General features: G+C 36.3%; 3 protein-coding genes across 8 annotated transcripts in view; 2 read left to right on the forward strand and 1 right to left on the reverse strand.

Annotated features, from left to right (window-relative positions):
* Positions 1–1,050: 1,050 nt before the first annotated feature.
* On the reverse strand, positions 1,051–5,527 carry LOC132161113 (serine/threonine-protein kinase Kist-like). 2 transcript variants are annotated; one of them, XM_059570920.1, is made up of 8 exons: positions 4,881–5,527; positions 3,979–4,271; positions 3,397–3,588; positions 3,123–3,217; positions 2,968–3,044; positions 2,780–2,878; positions 2,600–2,677; positions 1,051–1,750 (listed from the first exon to the last, which is right to left on the reverse strand). In XM_059570920.1, exons 1-8 carry the CDS (start codon positions 5,179–5,181, stop codon positions 1,680–1,682), a joined length of 1,206 nt encoding a protein of 401 aa, XP_059426903.1. In that variant the 5' UTR covers positions 5,182–5,527; the 3' UTR covers positions 1,051–1,679. The 2 variants fall into 2 exon arrangements, with proteins under 2 accessions (XP_059426903.1, XP_059426902.1); XM_059570919.1 differs by having other exon boundaries at positions 2,589–2,677.
* A 493-nt stretch (positions 5,528–6,020) lies between these two features.
* LOC132161114 (UDP-N-acetylhexosamine pyrophosphorylase-like) lies at positions 6,021–16,140 on the forward strand. 2 transcript variants are annotated; one of them, XM_059570921.1, is made up of 11 exons: positions 6,021–6,158; positions 6,792–7,084; positions 7,871–8,075; positions 9,034–9,209; positions 9,445–9,617; positions 12,628–12,821; positions 13,305–13,445; positions 14,385–14,573; positions 14,965–15,006; positions 15,559–15,625; positions 15,772–16,140. In XM_059570921.1, the coding sequence occupies exons 2-11, from the start codon at positions 6,808–6,810 to the stop codon at positions 15,862–15,864; spliced, it is 1,557 nt and encodes a 518-aa protein (XP_059426904.1). In that variant the 5' UTR covers positions 6,021–6,158; positions 6,792–6,807; the 3' UTR covers positions 15,865–16,140. The 2 variants fall into 2 exon arrangements, with proteins under 2 accessions (XP_059426904.1, XP_059426905.1); XM_059570922.1 differs by lacking the exon at positions 14,965–15,006.
* A 3,624-nt stretch (positions 16,141–19,764) lies between these two features.
* ddr2a (discoidin domain receptor tyrosine kinase 2a) overlaps positions 19,765–22,690 on the forward strand; it is a 29,927-nt gene continuing 27,001 nt past the window's right edge. For all 4 annotated transcript variants that reach the window (XM_059570923.1, XM_059570925.1, XM_059570926.1 and 1 more), the window contains exon 1: positions 19,765–19,946. The gene's annotated coding sequence lies outside the window, so the exon portion shown is untranslated. The remainder of the gene's footprint in view (positions 19,947–22,690) is intronic.

Raw genomic sequence — 22,690 nt, forward strand, 5'->3', positions numbered from 1 at the left:
AAGGACGTTTATCCAAACATCTGACACCACAATTAGCAGCGAAACCCAACACCTAGTGCATTTAAAGACAGACAAGCTCAAATGTTGTAGCAACTGAATCTTTCTTTCCAAGAGTCACATTTACCAATGGCAGCAGTCCAAATTCATATGGGCAGGATACTAAAAGATCTCTTGCTCACCATTCCCAAAGTTTCTTTCGAATGTTATCACATTAACATGCAAGTGTGAAAGAGAGAGATATATGAGTGTATAAAATCTAGATCAATCACAATTTCTTTAGTAAATAGCCCAGAAAGAAAAACAATAAACCTGACTGATCAGGCGATTTTCATGAAGTAACTTCTTACTTCACTTAAGAAGAATTGCTTGTGTCAGAAAGCTCTGAATCAAAGACAAACACAATGATACCAGGAACACTATACCTATCACAACTGGAAAAAGCTTTTAAATAATGTTACGATTTTAAAATCACTCATCATTATTGTACAGATAGCAAAATCCATTCTAACAGCAGATACAATTGACTTGAACATGTCTGTAGAAAGCCTTTTAGCTTTATGCCTTTCTAAAACACATTTGTGTTACTGTATCTTTGATAGTTATGTGAGTTTTACAACAGCATTATCAATGTGCTAATGAAGATACGGAGTAGATTATTTGCTCCTGAATCTTCACATACAGTAAGTGTGCTATAAAGGTACGAGTTACGTTGCTTTGCACAACATACATATTATACTTCAACTAATATTATACTTTGGAATTCTAGTTCAACATTTTATAACGTTCAATAAACATATCCAGAGAGGTTTTGGATGAGACAGATTGTGGCTTTTGTGTTGGACATGGAGTCTCATTCCAGTCAACCCTGAATAAAAAAAGGGAAAAAAAAAAAACAGTAACTTAAGAATGATCTATAGCACAGGGCTACCCGCTCTTTCGTATTTGTGCTCTCTCTGCAGATTTCCATCTTCAGTTTCAATGCGGTCAAACAGCTTTCACGGTCAAGTTGAACATAAATGTTAACCACACCACAGTGCATGCAGGCCAGTGTATTTTGCCAGTAGTTTATAGATATGTGCATAATTACTGGAAATACCTACATACCTTTACTAAAATTAACAACGAGAAAAAAAAAAAACAGTAGAAAACAGACCACATAAAATACACATTTTTGGAATAGTAGACATTTAGAAAGCATTGTAAACCTAGTCTCTGAAGTGATCTGTTGTTTAAAAGGCAGTGTAAACCAAAGCAGTGCATCAACCCCACTGCAAAAAAATATATATATTACAATAATCAAAATGACAAAGTATGGAAGCATACGTATTGAATGTCTGGCAACCAGCTATCCCACGGTAAATATAATTGTCTTATTATGGTGTGATCATTTAGTAACAAAGGGAAGTAGCAAACAGGCACTAAAACTGTTCTCCTTGTTCCACCCAAGTTAAATTGCATGTGTGCCTATATTCACAACAATGTTGATCTTAGTGACACAAGTTGGTATTAAAGGTCGTACAACAGAATAATACACAGATCAAGGATTTAAAAGCAGTCACATGATTGTAATTTACATGTTTTGTATGGAGCTGTGTGTGCAGCTTTACTGCACAGTTTGGTATAAGTAACCTCTCTTATAGGCACTCAGTGGATAAAACGTAGTGACCACAAACTTGCCATCAAACGTTCGGCCTGTCAGCAGTCTCTGGGCTTCTTTGGAGTCTCCAGCATTTGCATACTCCACAAAAACCTGCCAAGACAAGATATATAATAAATCTTCAAAACTGAATAAAGTATCTTGCACACTCCAATCCGAATCAGAATGGCAAAACAAACTGTATTTTGTAAGCTTCCAAACAGAAATAAATGTGAAGTTGACGGTCATGGTATGACAGTATGTAAAACAGATAATTACAGATAATTTTCATTTGTAAATATGATACATGTATAATAAATTACAGTAATAAAATAATTGTAATATTTTTAATTTAATTATATTAACACTATGTAATGTACAGTTTTGAGAATTACATAAATATTGGAAATTGGAAAAGTTGCTGCTTAAGTTTTTATAATAGTAATTTGCATATACTCCAGAATGTTATGAAGAGTGATCAGATGAATTGCATAGTCCTTCTTTGCCATGAAAATTAACTTAATCCCAAAAAAACCTTTCCATTGCATTTCATTGCTGTCATTAAAGGACCTGCTGAGATCATTTCATTAATCCAAAAACGCATGTCAAAACAACTCACAAGTTATCGGTCTGAATCAATTTAATGAATCTTTCTCAGAGTCTGAACTGTTGTCTAATGAACATCAGACTCACTTACTGAACTGCAAGGTATCATTACTTTCAATCGTGTCAATCTTTCAAATAAACCAGAAATGGTTATTTTTCAGAGTTCTCACACTTTTGGAACAATACATTTCCATGGCTTTGAGCCATTTATGGTTGATTTATATACATTTTATAGAGATGACACAATAAAACACTTTCTATATAATGAAATTATTAGGTGAAAATTCACATTAAAATTGATACTGAAATATGATATATATTGATACTGAAATTCCATTTTGCTTACCTGTCCCTTACCGGGATTCTCTTTTGGGATCAATAAGGATACAACTGTGCCATACTTCTGACATTCTTCTTTCATATCTTCTATTATATCTAAGAAAACCAAGAAATAAATGTCACTTTGGGATCTACTAATTAAAGAAACCATGGAGAAAATAGATTTATTATAAAGAAAACACAAAGACAAAGACCCACCCTCATACTCATCCTCGTTATACAGGTGGCTGTCGTCTATTACGTTTAGTAGTCTCAAGACAGGTGTAGGCAAAAGAACCAAATCTTCAATATGAGGTGCTAAAACCCAAAGCAGTTCCTCACTCACAAAGTGTTAACACCAAATACTGGGCAATGTAGCATTGTTTCAGATGCGGATTAATACAAACCAAAGGGAATGCTGAAGAAAGGATTGATTAATGCTGCCTCAGCTGTGCTTCTCAGTTTAGGGTCATTGTGAAGCATACTGGGAATATAAAGACACATTACTTATTTAAGTCATGTTTAAAGAACACACTGGTACACAGCTTAGGTTACTTGCTACCTTTTGATCAGATCCCTCAAATGAAAAACAGGAATAGCCGGGTAAACCACAGCATTGCTTGAAAAGATATGGTCTACTATTGCAGAACTGTTATCCTGGAGAAACACAACACAATGCTCTTTTAGCAAACATAAGAGGTCAAAATAGCATGAGCAAAAGTAGACTCTAGAGAAAATTGACACAAATTCAAGATTTACAGTTCACATAACATTAAAGATTTAAGGTCATATTCATGGTGGAGTACTGCTTCACAGCTGCTTGGGTATCAGCTGACCTTCCATTCCTGAGACTTCACAGTTCCTTTCAGTTTGATTCCTGAGAACATCTCTAGAAGAATGATTCCCAGACTCCACAGGTCCACAGCAGTTGTGCAGCCAGAGCCGCTCTCCAGACCTGCCTGGGCCAGTGAGTTCTGCAACTCGGCTTCAGGTGCCCGGTATCCATCTGTCTGGATGTACTTCACATCCTGTAAGAGACAGACAAGAACCCTCAGGCTCACTGCCAACCTGTTTCTAAATACTGAGGCACATTAATACTACACTACCATTAAAAAGTTTGAGGTCAGCATATTATAATGATTTTTATATAACAGCCATATTAATGGTTTATAAGGATCATAGTTTATAATGAAAAGGCTGAAAGTTCAGATTTGACTTCACAGGAATTAAATACATTTTAATATTACTGTTCAACTATTTTTGATCAAATAAACAAACACTTGGTGAACTTAGGAGACTTCATTTTTTTTAATTATATAGAACCCAAATTTTTTGAATGGTAGTGTATGTCTTTGTATGTCAATAAATTCAGACAGCTAATGATTGGGTGTCTAAGGCAAACCATATCAAGTTCTCACCTGGTGTCCCTCTTTAAAGCTAAGGCCGAAGTCAATGAGCTTAAAGCACTCGTCATCAGCGCTCCAGAGAATGTTGCGGGGCTTGAGGTCAGCATGTACATAACCTTCCCTGTGCAGGAAGTTAAGGGCCTCCAAAACATCACGGGCACAGTGCTGAATCAACCACATGGAATGCCCCTGATTACTCACTGTGGCCAGCAATTCTGACACACTCACATCCAAAAGCTCCAACAACAGGCAATGAGTGGCCACCCCAAATGGGTTGTGATTGGTGAACATTCCAAACAGCGTCACTAGAGAGAAAATGCCAACGTTTACGTTATAATGCTGAAATAGCATTTGGATCTCCAGGACTCATGAGCGCTATGGCAAACAAATGAAATAACACAAACCGGGACATTTGAAAATCTAGATTACAGCTCTGTGTGAAAGAACAGAGTAAAAACTGAAAAAATGCACTACTAATTTCGGTCACAGTGTAGAAAGGACCCAAATAATGTTAGTCCAGAATTTTTTGAAAGTGGTTTCTGTGTCATGCAGTAATTGACTACAATGAACTGAACATCAGTTTAAAAGAAATGGACTTTTGGGCATGATTTTAAAAACAAAACAAAAAAGGACAGAGTTATTTGAATCAGTGGTTTTCTACTTTTCTGACTCCATTTATCCCCATATCTAAGCTGATATGTACCTTTGATACCAATGTTGTAATAAAATCAACTATATGATTTCAGTTTTATCTCGTACATTTCTATTTTTATAGTATTTTAATTGAGATTATGCTAATATAACTAAATAATTTTAAGACATAATGGGCCCCTCAAGAAAGTATGCAGAGTGGTTCTTGGCCACCTGGTTTAATTTTGTATTTGTTAGCTTGTCTTGATCCCTGTGTGGTTTACCGATATTTTTATGCCCCTGAATCTTCTCCAGCACAGAGCTTTCCTTGAGGTACCCGTAATCTCCGCACTGTGCGTCCAGCTGGAACTCCTTGACTGCAGAGCTCGCCTGGCCGGAGTTCACCCGGTACACCGAGGCAGAGACGCCCTGGCCCAAACGAGCCTGCACGTTCCAGATCTTTCCGTAAATCTCAAATACCAGCGGGCCCGTCTTCTGACCCACGGCGTCTGCTGTCACCGCCATCGACGGTGTGCTGACATTTGTACTGGACATTTTTGCACTGGAGCCAGAACTACAAGCCATGAGTAATATCAGTAATAATCGGAGTTAAATACTATCAGGTTTATAATAAGTAGTGTTCGCTCCATTAGTTGCCCTTTGCAGAAACGTTTTTTTTTTTTTTGCTAAACTTATCTTTGCATAGTGATTTTCTAAATGCCAAACTTTACAGCTAACTACCAACTGCTGACAAACATGGATTCAAATGCCATATTTCAAAGCAAAAGCCCAAGTTGGTGCGAAGTACGGCACCATAGTTGGATCTTAAAGATCCGATAAGACGAGATGGGGCCTCAAAGATACAGCGGATCCATAAAACCCAATTTTGGACCGACTTGACAAATTCCTACCACTGTTTTGGTGGCCATGGTACCGGAAATGACGACATAGTTATTCAAAGTCGTGTTTTTTTTGTTTTGTTTTTTGACCGTAAAGCAAATTATTATGTAGATGAATGTAGAATATGTTTATCTCATATCTAGTTTCATTTTTAATACTCTATTAAATTAAGTAAATATTATTTAATTAATTATTACTTTACGTTTCATTTGGCTCTCAAGGAGCCCCTTAAAATAAAAACTCCAACAAGAAAAACGCAGGTTAATTCACCCTAGGTTCTGTTTGAAAAGGCTAAATGAAGAAAAACTGAAGAAAAAAAACAGTATTTTGCCGTTGCCCTTTTGTTTCTTTTTCAGCAAGTCCCGGGCTCGGCCTGATCTCTGTTTCACAATTGGCTACGACTATATGAATGACAGCTCTACTGTCTATTCACGGACTGCAGAGAGACAGTTTGGACCCACCCATTGTCCGAAGGAGGTGGAGCTTGCTGGAAAATGGGTTTGGAAAGAAGGGTGTTTCCGTGTGTCCTGCCACGTCAGTTTGTGACGGATGTCGAAGGAGGATCCTGGCCAGTGAAGGCGGTGCTCTTAATAGATTGAGCCGTGTCTTTAGCCCTACTGATGTAAGAGGGAAGTACTAAGTTGTCAGCACTTGCTCGAAAGGTAAGAATGTTATGATGTTGTAAAATTTTCCATCAGAAAACATTTCTCTGTACGTTACTGTTGTCAAGGATGGGGTTCATGCGACAGTCCCGCCACGCAACTCGAATCAAAGACAGTTTTACCAGATTGTCGATTTGAGTTTGAGGGCAAATGTGGGCTAGATATGGGTAATTCTTACGGGCTTTTACATCTAAAGACAATATGATTACTTTTATGAATGGCTATGATAAACATTGATTCCTTGTTGTCAATATACCAGGTGTTTTCATTGATTAATGTTGAACAAGTAGGCAAGAGATGTAGCGTATAAGAATTTCTGATGCAGGTGTGATCTTTAGTCAGGGATGGGGGGGGTGTAAGACTTTTATCAAACTTGATTACGGTCCAGTAGGCCTTCAATTGATTAGAAATGGTCTATGTTGTCTTCCAGCCAATTAAAATTATATTGATCTTTGAAGAGAGGTAAAGATCACACCTGACCTTAGACTTAGCCAACCTCGTGTTTATTGACTGAGCACGTACACAGAGTAGTTATCAATTTATGGGTGGGATAAGACGGGTAGATCTGTTTGCGAGACTTAGATAATCAGTGTCACTTTGCTTCTGCCTCTCTTCCATCTCTGACTGATCCAGATCTAAAGGAAAGAGCATGGACACCAGCAAACTGGCTGAGAGACTCGCTGAAGCCGGCCAGTCTCATGTTCTCCAATATTGGGACCAGCTAAGCCCTAAGGAACAAGCTGAAATGATTGTTGATTTGGAGAGCCTGAACTTCATGGAGATCAATAACTTCTTTAGAACTGCCATGAAGACGTCTGGGCAGAACTCACAGGAGAAGGTGGACGCCAGAATGGAGCCGGTGCCCCGAGAAGTTTTGGGAAGCGTAACACGCGATCGGGAACGTCTCAAAGAATGGGAAGAAGAGGGTGAGTTGGGATATTTTAATGTTTCACAGCACTCCTGGTCCATCTCATGCATTATTCTGTGTTATGTGTCATCCCAAGCTGGAGTTTAGCTAGTCAGCCAGTTGGTTTCCCAGTCTGACCAAGCGGACAGGCAGAGGAATTTATATGAAAGGCTGTTTTAAACAACTTCAAATACTTAACAACATATGTTTAATTTGAATATTATAACTTACATGTGATCTAGTAATTCTTTAAGTCTTTAAACAGACAAAAAAGTTGGTAAGAAATATTGCACAACAAAACATGAGTGATGCAATGTCTTCTCCACCCAAATGGACCCCAGAAAACCATTTTTAGACAATTCATAACCCCCAAGACATAAGAAATCAAATGCTTAGGATTTCTACCCAGAGTCTGTCTGAAAAGGCACTTGGTTATTGAAATAACAAAAGGTTTCAGATTTGAATAAACATTGTTTTGTCCCAGAACTCCAGTTTTTGGGTAAGGATGCTTCAAAACGGAATAAAAACATCTGGTTCTGGTTAGATTTGACGTAGTTGCTTTGCTAAAGTCATGCTGAGCTCATTAAGCATCACATCAACTTTAATCAGACCACATTACTATGATACAGCATCCGTCTGTTTTCTTGCCATAGTTAATTTTCATTTGTACATTAATTTAGCATATTTTACTTTAAGGACTCATGTAATGGGGTTAATGACCGATGTTTGTTTAATCCCTGAATTGTATGACATGGTTTTAACACCTGTTTGCTAAAGAGACCTAACGTCCCATCATTCCACACAGGCCTTCGCTGTATATCAGAGAACAAAGTGGGGGTTCTTCTATTGGCTGGAGGGCAAGGGACTCGGCTGGGTGTATCATATCCAAAAGGCATGTATGACGTGTACCTCCCCTCTCACAAAACCCTCTTTCAGATCCAGGCAGAGCGCATCAGAAGACTGGAACAGCTCGCTGAAAAACAGCACTCAAGGAAGTGTTGTATTCCATGGTAAGATGATCATTAAGCACAATTCAAATGTATTCTGTTACAGTGCACTTACTCTACTTTTGAAGCCATAGACAACCAATCCCAAATTCCCAAGGAAGTAGTTTGAGTCAATGATTGTTCAGTCTAATTGCTTGGATTACCAGATTTGTTTTTATCTAAAGGAAGTTTCTCCCCACTTACCGTAATGCAAGTGACCTCCCCGCTATGAATGTCATTACATGGTTTAGTCAGTGTGAAATCAGCCTGACATAACAGCATGTTTTCCTGAGGAACTAGGTCAGACCTAAAGCGAAAAATAATTTTAGAGCCAATCTCTGCCCAGCAGAATTGACCTTTGACTCATGACGCATGATGCCCTAATGATCAGCTCTAATCATAGCTCATTATTCAAAGACAGATAATAAATATGTCCATGTATGATCGCCATGTTCATATGACAATATACTTTAAAGAACACCATAATTTTACAATCATTTTAGCATCCAGAAAAAACATGCTAATAATGTCATTTTTTTAAAGTAATTTACCACATATGGTTTTTTAGAAAAAAATTAATGCATTAAGTTGAAAGTTGCAGTAGAAACGTATTTATAAAATCCTATTTCAAATGAATGCTGTTCTTTTGAACTTTATGAAAGTATCCTGATAAATGATGTATCATGGTTTTTACAAAAATAATAAGCATGTGATAATGTTAAGAAATTAAATTAAGAATAAAAATATTGAGCATCTTATCAGCATATTAGAATGATTTCTGATCATGTGACACTTAAGACTGGAGCAATGGCTGTCGGAAATTCAGATCACAGGAGTAAATTACATTTTAAAATATTAAAATAGATCAAATAAATCGGCAGCCTTGGTGAGCAAGACTCCTTTCAAAAACAGTAGACTTTTAGCTAAGATTCTGTCAAGAGATTGGTCTTGCACTGACATGATCAATGTTTTGATTCATCAGGTACATTATGACAAGTGGCAGGACAATGGACATGACCAAAGATTTTTTCATGCAACACAAATACTTCGGCCTGAAGGAAGAGAATGTGTTTTTCTTTCAGCAAGGCATGCTTCCCGCTGTGGACTTTAATGGGAAAATTATTCTAGAGGGCAAAGGCAAACTGTCCATGGCACCAGGTATGTTCTTAGCACAAGGTTAGTATCTCTAGTTGTATAGACAACTTTAAGCAACTTCACATATGAGGAATGCCTATAAATAAAGTGTGTTGCTGAACCACTGACCTTATTTAATCAAAAAACACTTTTCTAAAACCCATTAAAAATATCCCAAAGAAAACCTTACAGTTAGCTTGCTAAGATGCATAATTAGAAATTCATAACTAGTATATTTTCTGTGAATCTTCATATTCAGATGGAAACGGGGGCCTGTACAGAGCTTTGGGGACACAGAATATTGTGCAGGACATGGAGACGAGAGGAATCTCCTACATCCACGTCTACTGTGTAGACAACATTCTTGTGAAAGTGGCCGACCCTGCTTTCATTGGCTTCTGTACACTGAAAAAAGCTGATTGCGGTGCAAAGGTCAGTCCTTAACATGCCCAGCCCTACACTTGCACGTATTTCCTCTTCTATACATAATGCAAAACGCTTTATGCAAATATAGTTCTATTTTGAATTTGTTCATAAATCCACAAACTTAGTGATGTTTCATCAGTGTCATCATTAAGCTTGTGCACCTTATCTAAACTAATTTATTTTACATATATGTATTTGTGGTAGATTCCCTGGCTCGGCTATCTTCTTGTTGTGTATTTTAATTTTAATTTATTATTTTATGTAATTTATTATTAATATTATTGAATTCAGAAGTGCTTTGACACATATTTAAAACCAAGCCCATTGTGTTAGTCCACTAGATGGAGCAGCTGTTCAGGAAAACAACAAATGCCAACAGATTTCCATATTCTGTAAAACAGGTCTCGTCAAGTGTTTTGCATTTACTTTGTTAAATATAGAGCTGTTTTACTCAATATGCCTTCAAAGTAGATACCAAAGATGATCATTCATAAATGTGGATTGATATATAAAAGTTTTTTTGTATTCTTTTGATGAGACCTTTTTCAGGTTTTAGTCAGGTGACTTTCGACGTATACCCCATTCAAAGAATGGAATCAAGAAATTAGATTACATTTTATTTAGCAAGGACACATTCAATTGATCAAAAGTGACAGTAACGACATAATGTTACAAAAGATTCCTGTATGAAATAAATGCTGTTCTTTTGAGCATTTTATTAATCAAAAAATCCTGTGGGGGAAAAAAAACTAAATGTTACATTGATCATAATAAGGAACGTTTCTTGGGCACCAAATCACTAGAGACTGAAATGGCTGATGAAAATTCTAGATTTTCCTATTGCTGGAATAAATGAATTTTTTAAATACAGTAAAATAGTTGTACATTTTATTTGTATTTCACAATATCACAGTTTTTACTGTATTTTTAATCAAATAAATAATACAAAAAAAGACAACTTAGACCACAAGCTTTTTTCTGTTTTCTTTTTCTTTTCTTTTTTTTGATAATTGTTTTTGTTTAATGATGTTTACTTTAGAAATGTTTTGATGGGACCCTGCACTTAGTCGCACATCCTACAGCAATTAATTTGGGTTTCTTATAGTGTGATTTCAGGTAACTTGCTCACATGTGCTTTTGCAGTCTGCGTACACAACAGCAAGAAGGGGGAAAATACTTTTACAAGGAACAGTGGTTATTCTGGTCTCCAGTCAGGAGCTAAATTGCCTCTAAAATTCTTATATAAGCAGCCTGGTGATGCAGGATCGCAATTAATTTAGCCATGTGTAGCCTCAGTTTTGACGTATCATAGTGGTTATTATGATGCTATGGAAAGCAGATTACTAGGTCGAACCTGCTCGCATACATTCCTGTTTACATTATCAGGAATGATGAGGTTCGTAACAATGCAGATATCCAATGCAATATGCTAAAAATGTATCTGTGACTATAATTATGAAATGATGCACACAAGAGTGAAACTCAACATGTTTTTCTTTTCTGACCGGTTAGTGATGTAATGACAATAGTATTTCATGAAATCTAGAAGTGCTCATCTCATGTTCCGCTTTCTCGCTGTTCTTTCTACATTTCTTTTTTTTTTGTTTTTAAAGCGAGGTCTTGGTTTTCTAATTCACAGTGTGAACAAAAAGCGTCCTCTCAAAATGAATCGTTAGCAAACAAAAAGTGATTCATGAAAGTGTTTGCATGTGACTTTTGGTTCAGACATAAATACTCAACAGCTGCTTTTGAATACTGAGCTCTCTGAAGCTGCTAGCAATTAAACAGTTCCTGCGTGACAGGGGAATGATGGTAAGAATATTTGGACCCACCCACCCCTCATAATTTCTGAAGCATGCACTTAAAGTGGCTTCAGCTCGATGCCTCCCCCCAGTGCTAACCCATCATCAACCGAGAAGTTTATAATTTGTTACTCAGATGAATGGAAAGGGTTTTCTGCTTTTGCCTCTGCTGTAATTTAACACAGACCTCAGGCAAACACAGCAGCTAGTTTAGTACTTGCACAGAAATGACATTTCAGTATTGATTTGTCTTTTCAACATAAATTCCTTTAAATGTTAAAAAGACGTCTTTATCAAATGGTTTTAGTCTTGGGCTTAGTAGTTGATGTGCTTGCAAATTGTTATCAGTTGACGTGATACAATTTTTATGACATCTGATAAACTCGGCACAAATTAAATCATTAACGAGTTTACAGGGTTTGTTACAGTAAATAGTTTTTTTTTTAAGATATCGTGTAATGCTAACTGATTTAACTACCATATATATATATATATATATATATATATATATATATATATATATATATATATATATATATAAGGGTTATACTGTATTCATATTACAACCATAAATGATAAATGTCTATAAAAGTAAATCGCAATAAATGAGTAAGTGAATTTAAACATCAAAAATTAAAACACTCACTAAGGCTGATTTAAATGTATCATAAATGCAGTAGAAACAGTAACATTTGGAAATATTATTGCATTAAAAAAAAATTATGTAATAAATTTTAAAATGTAATTTATTCCTATGATGGCGAAGCTATATTTTCAGCAGCCATTACTCCAGTCTTCAGTGTCATATGATTCTTTAGAAATAAAACTAATATACTGATTTGGTGTAAAAAAAAAAAAAAAAAAAAAAAAATCCTGTTATTATTATCAATGGTTGTACTTCTTAATATTTTTGTGAAAACTGTTTTTTTTTTTTCTCCATTATTCTTTGATGAATATAAAGTGCTTTTAGATTACATTTAGATTATATTTAACAGTAATGTTGTTATTATTATTATTGTTAGTAAAGTGATATCGTTACTACAGATTTTACAGTGAGCAGCACTAGATGATGTAAAAAGAAGTTAAAAAGAGGGAAATGACCTAAGTGAATCTGCATGGTATTGCTTGTGCAGGAAAGTTTTGAATGCATTGATACTGACAAAAATGAATGTTGTGCTGTTTCCAAACATTCATCCACTGATTCTGATTGGCAGGTTGTGGAGAAGACCAATCCAACAGAGGCAGTGGGCGTGGTCTGTAAGGTGGATGGGCGTTATCAAGTAGTGGAGTACAGCGAGATCACCTTGGCAACAGCAGAGAAGCGAAGCGCTGATGGACGATTACTGTTCAATTCCGGCAACATAGCTAATCACTTCTTCACCCTCACGTTCCTCAAAGAGATCGTGAAGTTAGTCAATCTTCAGAGAGGGCTTCATGCATTGTATGAGTCCGCTTTTAATGTCACAGTAGTGTTCAATGAATATTTTAAATTAGTTTTTGGCGAAGTATGTAGGTTAATTTTTTGATGAATCATCTCTGAATCACAGCTTTAGGAGCTGTTTAATGATATTTTGTCGCTAGGCAGGGATCTCTGTTACATATTAAACAGTACAGCTATTTCTATGAGCTATTTCCAATGAGGTTTGCCATCTTGTAAATACTAGACAGGATGGAGCTGACTCTAATGTGCGCTGAGAATGAGGTAAAGTCAGAAGAGGAACATCTGCAGTTTTTGAGTGTCTGGTATTTTAAACACAGATGACTTTGCCAGACGTGTTCTCTTATTGTCATTTTTATGAAATTTTAACTGAAAGAACATGCTTCACTTTTCTGTCTGTTACTGTCTGCCTGTCCATCGCCCTGTTTTTATACCTCTATATCTTACTTTTAGGACTCACGAGCCACAGTTGCAACACCATGTGGCACAGAAAAAAATCCCCTTTGTGAACACACAAGGACAGCTAATCAAACCTGACAAACCCAACGGGATTAAGATGGAAAAATTTGTCTTTGACATATTCCAGTTTGCCAAGTTAGTGTCCAGACTTTTTTCCATTCCTGTTTTTAGTATGTGTGCTTTTGGCAGGAAGTGTCCTCATTTACACCTGTTTCATAGGTGTTTTAGGTATTTTACAGGTTTTATACAATATGCACAGTGTGTAGACAGCGTCAAAGCTTTTGAATGACACCCTCGCTAATCCTATACAAAACAAGAATATAATTCATAACATCTGTTCTGTATGCTGACTAGTTTAAAATATTGCGTAAACTGGCTTAAAGAAGTAGTTCACCCAAAAATGAAATTTCTGTCATTAATTACTAACCCTCATGATGTTCCAAACCTGTAAGAGCTTCGTTCATCTTCGGAACACAAATTAAGAAATTTTTGATGAAATCCGAAAGCTTTCTGACCCTGTATAGACCGTAACGCAGCTGAGACGTTAAAGGCCCAGAACGCTAGTAAGGACATCATTAAAATAGTCCATGTGACATCAGTGGTTCAACCTTGTGTGGAGCTACGTTGACTGACACAGAAGAGAAGGAATTGATGAATAAACTCATTATTTTGGTTTTCTTTGCACACAAAGTATTCTCATAGCTTCCTAAAATGAAGATTGGATCACTGTTGTCCCATGGACCATTTTAACAATGTTCTTACAACATTTCGTTGCTGTTTATGCAGGGTCAGAAAGTTCTTGGATTTCATCAAAAATATCTTCTTTGTTTTTTGAAGATGAACAAAAGTCTTGACAGTTTTCATTTTTGGGTGAGCTGTTCCTTTAAAATTATCCAAAGCAAATCAAAATCTCATGCACTTCCATCTTTTATTTATTTTTTTGGATACAAATTAAACTATTAATGGAAAATCTAAATCTCTTGTACTCTGCAGTTTTTTGTTTTTGTTTCAAACTTTGCTTCAGTCCTGTTCTATAAGCTTTAACTTATTGAAACATTTTTTTGTGTATGGCAGAACATTTGTGGTGTATGAAGTTCTGAGAGAAGACGAGTTTTCTCCATTGAAAAATGCAGACAGTCAAGATGGGAAGGACAACCCCACTACAGCCCGTCAGGCCCTCATGTCCCTGCATCACCGCTGGATCTTAAATGCAGGAGGACACTTCGTTGATGAGAATGGAACCACTATACCTGCTATACCCAGGTAAGACATGCACACAAAAAAGAAAATTCTGTCATCACTCACCCTGGTGCCTTCCCAAAACTGTAGGATATTATTTTTGCAGTATAACACAAATTAAACATTTCTACAGAATCATCACACAGCTCTTTATTTGATATTTTTTGTATCTTAACAGTAATCACGTCATGTATGGAAAAGAGCTCGGTGAAAATTCTCATTTTGTGTTCTACTTCAAAAATAATAGCATACAGGTGTGGAACAACACAAAGGTAAGTAAATGATAACACAATTTTCATTTCCAGATGAAACCTCTCTTTAATCCCAAATTTCCTTCCCACCTGTGTTCAGTTCCACTCCCCTTTATCTTCAGCTATAGTGTAACCACACTATATTTCCTGTGTAACATTTCTAGACCTGGACCAGCAGGGACAGTCAATCCTGAAGTCAGCCCGAAGTAACTATTCTCACTGTCGTATGTAGTGCATGGTGATGGGGCTTCGCTCTTAGTAGATTCCGTGTAGCTGTTAGAGCTCAGTTGGAGGAGGTGTCCAATCCCAGATGGCCGTGGTAAAGGTTGGCGACTGACCCAAACAGCAGCTACTAATGGGCAGAATAATATGCATGCTGGGAAATGGGAATCAGGCATGCTAAATGGAACAAGGCTTCTCATCATTATAACACACAATCTGGTTTAGGTCCTTATGGAAATCAAGTTTTCCTCAACTGCAAAATGACAGAATTTTGTAGTATTAATATTTAAATGGATAGTTTAATAGTTTGCATTTTGCTTGCATTGATTGTGGTGACCTAAATTGCAACTAATGGGTGAATAATTTGTAGTTGAATTAGTTTGATTTTCTGAAGCAAAAATATATTTTTATAAGTTTAAACTAAAGTTTTTTTACTTGATTTGATCTCTAAAATCATTTAATATCATATCACATGATTAATGCTTGATCTGGCAATGCAATGCATATAAAATCTATAACTCTTTTTGGTGCCACAGCCTGAAGGATGGAACAGACCTGCCAATCAAATGTGAGATCTCTCCTCTTGTGTCTTATGGTGGTGAGGTAAGTCACAAATGCCTTTTTTTTTATTTAAAATATTTTGATCTAATATATTGTTCAGGTGCAAGGAGAAAAGAAAACATTTCAAGCCTCATATTATACTTGCTAGTTCCTGTTTCATAAAATGAAAAGCCTGTCTTATTTCCAAGGGGTTGGAGCATCTTGTAAATGGAAAAGCTTTCCAGCCCACTCTGGTCATCGATGAGAATGGCGTCCACGAGCTTGTGAAGAACGGCCTGTGAACCTCGAGCCAGTTGCTGCACTTGAAACCAAAATGAAGGCTCTTTATCTCTTCATCTTCATCTCACTTCCTGCCAGAGTGGAGAAAACCGTGACATTCTTGTGCAATAAAATGAATGAAGGGTGCCAGTAGGCTAATCACAATCAAATCATTTTAAAAATCTATTTATTTTGCAAGGACTTATTTTTATATCAGTGTGCAGAGCTTTTTTTTTTAGAATTGGAACTTATGAGTTCAGCCATTCAATTTCTATATGGATGTATCAAATGATAAACAGTGCATGAATGGTCACTGCTAAGATTTTAGCCATTTCTGCTTGATCTGTTCCACTCTCTGAAAATGTAGATGTAAAATCAAAGTTTGGTCTACTCTCTGGATGTCTGTTTTTGACAGGTATGTTTTCGACGAGAAAAAGTGAGTGGGAATGTGACATTGCATCAGATTTTCCAGCACAGGGTTTATGAGAGATTCTGATTGGTTGGAATCTGTTGCTGCCAATAACAGTGCTTCAGAAAGTGTGCACAAATACATCACCTTCTCTCTTTCACAGTCTACCTATTCCACTTTTCCGATTAGCCTTTGTCTGCACCATCTATGTTTGATTGTGCACATCCATGTATAAAATAATTTATCACAACGAATAATTCATTGTTTACTTTAATTTCTGTATACTTTCCTCAGTTACCATTTATAGGAATGTCTTGACTTACATTTGCACAAGATGCATGGAAATTGGAAAATTGCTTTACATATAATTTGGCATTTGAGAAAATTGCTGCAATTTTCGCATTCACATTAAAACAGAGACAAATGCTTCCTGGTTTCAAGCATGTGATTACTATAAACAGACATATTTCAAAATCTTTTTTTAAGCATGGTATTTTTTGCCTTTTGGATACGTTGAAAACATTTTCTCGGAATTCTTGGATACGTGTTGCCTTCAACTGCCAATAAAAGTATCAGTTCCTGCCACCTAATTTGGTTCTCAAGGAATTCTGAAATGGTTTCATTGTACCCTAATACAAAAAAAGCTGAATAGAGAAAGGTTTTAAAACATTTTGAAGTGTATCTGTTTACACTAATCACATGGTTGAATCTGGACAGCTTTTGTCTCATTGCTATAGTGAAGAAATTAATAGAAATATGCCTTGACCTACTGTAGGCCCATCAATCTCAATCCCTGTATAAACAAAGTTTAGAAATTCGAGAATAATTTCTTGGAAAAGTAATGTGCAGTGTTGCAATCATGAGGATATATTTAATGGAAGGCCTCTAAGATTTAAAACTAGGTTGCCTGCACAAAAGTTCATTGTTCAAATATAGACGATCCACAGTCTGGATCTCTTTGTATCCGTCACTTTTCTGTACTTGAGGAAGGTACATACAGGTCCTTCTCAAAAAATTAGCATATTGTGATAAAAGTTCATTATTTTCCATAATGTAATGATAAAAATTAAACTTTCATATATTTTAGATTCATTGCACACCAACTGAAATATTTCAGGTATTTTATTGTTTTAATACTGATGATTTTGGCATACAGCTCATGAAAACCCAAAATTCCTATCTCAAAAAATTAGCATATCATGAAAAGGTTCTCTAAACGAGCTATTAACCTAATCATCTGAATCAACTAATTAACTCTGCAAAAGATTCCTGAGGCTTTTAAAAACTCCCAGCCTGGTTTATTACTCAAAACCGCAATCATGGGTAAGACTGCCGACCTGACTGCTGTCCAGAAGGCCATCATTGACACCCTCAAGCGAGAGGGTAAGACACAGAAAGAAATTTCTGAACGAATAGGCTGTTCCCAGAGTGCTGTATCAAGGCACCTCAGTGGGAAGTCTGTGGGAAGGAAAAAGTGTGGCAAAAAAACACTGCACAACGAGAAGAGGTGACCGGGCCCTGAGGAAGATTGTGGAGAAGGAACGATTCCAGACCTTGGGGGACCTGCGGAAGCAGTGGACTGAGTCTGGAGTAGAAACATCCAGAGCCACCGTGTGCAGGAAATGGGATACAGGTGCCGCATTCCCCAGGTCAAGCCACTTTGGGCTACAGAGAAGCTGCACTGGACTGTTGCTCAGTGGTCCAAAGTACTTTTTTCGGATGAAAGCAAATTTTGCATGTCATTCGGAAATCAAGGTGCCAGAGTCTGGAGGAAGACTGGGGAGAAGGAAATGCCAAAATGCCTGAAGTCCAGTGTCAAATACACACAGTCAGTGATGGTCTGGGGTGCCATGTCAGCTGCTGGTGTTGGTCCAATGTGTTTTATCAAGGGCAGGGTCAATGCAGCTAGCTATCAGGAGATTTTGGAGCACTTCATGCTTCCATCTGCTGAAAAACTTTATGGAGATGAAGATTTCCTTTTTTATCAGCACAACCTGGCACCTGCTCACAGTGCCAAAACCACTGGTAAATGGTTTACTGACCATGGTATTACTGTGCTCAATTGGCCTGCCAACTCTCCTGACCTGAACCCCATAGAGAATCTGTGGAATATTGTGAAGAGAAAGTTGAGAGACGGAAGACCCAACACTCTGGATGAGCTTAAGGCCGCTACCGAAGCATCCTGGGCCTCCATAACACCTCAGCAGTGCCACAGGCTGATTGCCTCCATGCCACGCCGCATTGAAGCAGTCATTTCTGCAAAAGGATTCCCGACCAAGTATTGAGTGCATAACTGAACATAATTATTTGAAGGTTGCCTTTTTTTGTATTAAAAACCCTTTTCTTTTATTGGTCGGATGAAATATGCTAATTTTTTGAGATAGGAATTTTGGGTTTTCATGAGCTGTATATCAAAATCATCAGTATTGAAACAATAAAAGACCTGAAATATTTCAGTTGGTGTGCAATGAATCTAAAATATATGAAAGTTTAATTTTTATCATTACATTATGGAAAATAATGAACTTTATCACAATATGCTAATTTTTTGAGAAGGACCTTTAATCCCAGGCCGAGGGTTAGTGCAAATAATGTACTTTTGTTGGTTTTGGATAATGACAAGCTACTCAGGAGCCATTCTTTAGGCTTTTAATTTTGGGAAACTGTTTGATTTTTAGTGGTAATCAAATTAGGCAGTGTTTCTTCAGATCAGTGGAGAAGTTTTGAATTTGTATTGCTTTTTCTTCACTATAACAATAGTTCTGTATCAGTTTTCCATCTATAAATTATAATTGAATATCCTGTCTCTAGCCAAAGCTAATGGTGAAAGAAAAAGAGAGAAAAAGCTGGGACTGCTTTTCCCATTATCTTGCAGAATGATTTTCCTGTATAGAAATGGAGGAGGGATTTAAAGGGAAAGCAAACTAAATTCACACAAGTCTTTGAGAACTACCTAACAATCACTTAAATCACTTTTTGGGTGATGGGTATTTTAATCACTTTAAATGGATGAACAGTTAACAGCTTCAACAGTTACTACAACCGTTACAACTAGATCTAGCTGTGGTAACAGCTCCCACCCTATCCATACGATTCCAAGAATTAATTAATACTTTTTATAAGCAAGATACAGGACAATAAATGCAAAGAAACGTACACAGGGAAAGAAAAATTCACTGCGCCTTCAATAAATGTTAAATCACTACCAGAAGTGAGGGCCAACATATGGCAAAAGAAAATAACTTAGATCATATGCACATAAAATATTCAGGACATTCTGAAAGACATTAAAGTTAATACTTGATGTCCTGAATTAAGACGTTTTTTTTTAAATGATGTTGGACTGTAAAAATTTTTTTTTTTAAATAGAAAGAATATTCCAAATCTTCTCCGATTGGCCACAAGAGTCTGACTTAATTGAAACCTTCTGTATGGCACGAAGAATTCTGGGACTTTTGGCATTTTCCCCAAGAATCCTCAGAATGTTCATTTTTTTCGTCTCTCCCCCCCCCCGCTCTTGCTCTTTTTTTCCCCTCATCCAGCGGTGTCTTACATCAGCTTACTGTGCCTGAATGTGAGATCTGAAAGAGGTTCGGAGTGAAAGAAAAAGCCTTGTTTTTATCCTCCTGATTGCACACACATTATTTGGAATTAAGAAATCCCTGGACAAATGGTTTGAAAACAGCAGCCAAAGCAGTAAGTTTGCATACTGTCTCTTTTCTTTGTTTTCTTTCGATCATTTCCTTTGTTGGATTCAAGCGAATATGTACAGTATATGGCTGATTATAATGGCGTTAGAACTACTGAACGTGTATTAGTGCTGTTCCGTTGTCTTTTTGTTAAAAACTTGCATAGGACAGCCACTGTTTGCATGGCAGACTAAAATAGCGGATAGCAGAGCGACTTGATCCAGAGAACGTTTGCAAACCAGCTGTTCTGAATTGACTTTTTTAGCAAGGTAGTTATCGTATGTTCTAGCTTGTGAAATTTCACGAAAGTGTACTCAAAATACTGGATTTTGCTCGGAAATTATGTATTACTGTAACCTATTAGTTCCTCCTGTTGTCCCTCAGGACTGTCTCCTTCTTGTTTCCTTTCCTTCTCTATCCATCTTTGTAAAATTAAAAAAGTGCCCCTTTCATAGTTGTCAGATTAAGAATAAAATTTTCTATAAGTTAACGTGAGGACGCTATTTACTATTAATTCTAATTAAGTTTGAATGGTGGCTGTGATACACACATACACAAGTATTTGGGAAGTTGAGCCTCTCTTAAAAAGATTATAAAATATTTTTTTATATTTTGATAAGCACACATTTTAAAATGTAAATTATATATAGTATATATATAATATAGTATAATCATCATAAATTACAAATTTACACCTGTTGTTGGTTGATAGAACCACCTGTGTGAACTTGAAGATAGAACCACCTGTGTAAACTTGAAGTGAACCAACTTCATAGATCCTCTATAAAATCACCTCGATACAGATTGGTTTATGAGAAAACCTGATTTGTTTGTTACTTGTTTTGACCTTTTTAAATGTAATTTTGAGGTATTGTATATCCTTCCACTGTACGACTGAACCTGGTGTGTGTAGGTGTTACTGCCGGTGTTACACAGTGATGACCTTTACAAGACATCAACATATGGTTCATCTGAACTGTGTATGGTCAGTTTATATATCCTTAATTTATGTAAGCATTTAAGAATCCAAAGCTTTAATTTAAGCCCAAGCTGTTTTTATTTTTAATGTTTTTTGATCTCAGCGAACGGCTGATCGCTGTAATCAGGATACTGAATACAATGAACATTTGAAGTAATATTGCTTTAAAACGTTTGCTTCTTATTCACAGTATGCAATTCAACTATTGATGTCAATGAAGAATTTCAAGCCTGACTGAGGGATAAATGATGTGTAATTCAGCTTAGTGCTCACATATCTTTTGGGTGCAAGCACGGTAAGGAGTAATAGAAATCCTGTATGCCGATATCTTCAATGTCTTTCAGACCGCTTAGTGGATAAAGAGACGGCACAGAGACTCCTGATACATAATGAATAACTCTGAATACTTAATTTTAAGCCAGGCCTTTAGTAATGATATGTATAGTACCGCATTCATGCATTTACATATTTTTGTGATGCTTACATTGCAAAGCTATTAATAATTACTATTGAGTCATTGTACATTACATCATAATTATACTTGGAGTTTAATATTGGACTGTGAAACCATTCATCCATTCAACCATTGTTTTTAACTTTAGATTTGGTTGCAGTTAATTTAATACTCTATTTCTTACTAAAAAAAGATTTTAAAAAAAGACTACTTTTCTCACTTGTTACACTGATGTAAGATTTTGAATAGGTAACAGAGTATGTTTGTATGCCTTATAATTTTTTTATTGTTCCTCCTTAACCTGAGTCTGGATATACAAAGAGATACTGTATGTACAGTGTATGCATTTTTGCATTGAATGAAAATGTTTATGAAAACGATCTGTATTACATGGCAGACTGTTTTTATCGTATAATATAAAAGCATCGCTCTTAATCATAAAATATATATAAGCATTAAACTATATTTGCATTAAACTTTTTTACCTTAAATCTGCACTTTTGGAAATATGTTTCATTGACGTTTCAGGAGGAAAGCACCCACTGCTTGTTTTGAGACTTGTATGATTCATGCAACACTTCATAAACAAACTGTTGCTTTCAGAAAGGAAACGGAAAAGGTTTTTTCCACTAGTGTAATTTAAGTCAGAAAGCTCAGGAGAGAATATATGTTACATTCCAGTGTGTTTTGTGCAGGTGCACACTCCGATGAAGTTCACCAGAATTGTTCATACAATTTTGCTCACTTTTGTTTAAAAATACAAAATGATGTTTTTCAGTCACCTGTGCTACCCCAAATAGGTTAGGAGAAAAGTAAAAAACATCTACTCATCACAAAACCTCATGACACTGTAACATGTGTCGTTGCACTTGCATCTGTTTTTGCGTTCACCTGGCTCTAATTTTGCTGGAACTGCCATTTGATTTGGATTTATGCATTTCCATGAAAGTAAAATATCTGCAGTGCTATATGACCATTGCTTTAGGGAGGAATGAAAGAGGTTTCAAATGAAAAACACATGTTTTCTTCATACCTAAATTTACAGGTGTTTGTGTATATCTGCCTGGCAAATAAGATCCATTCACTCAAGTGGTACGTAGTATGCCAAATAAAGTGCACTATTGTAGTTGTGCTCATTTCAGATCTGAATTACACTTAGATGCACTCTTACTCTGAATTATATTAAGCTACATTGGAAGAAAAAAAAAACGTGTAGAGATTGCTAGTAAATTTCACCAAAAAAATGGCAAATAACACAGTGAAGTAAACATGAAATTTAGAAGTAGAAAAACTGAAATGGTATTTTGTTTTAAAACAC

The sequence above is a fragment of the Carassius carassius genome, chromosome 17 (assembly GCF_963082965.1).
Source record: "Carassius carassius chromosome 17, fCarCar2.1, whole genome shotgun sequence".
In the NCBI taxonomy this organism is placed as follows: Eukaryota; Metazoa; Chordata; class Actinopteri; order Cypriniformes; family Cyprinidae; genus Carassius; species Carassius carassius.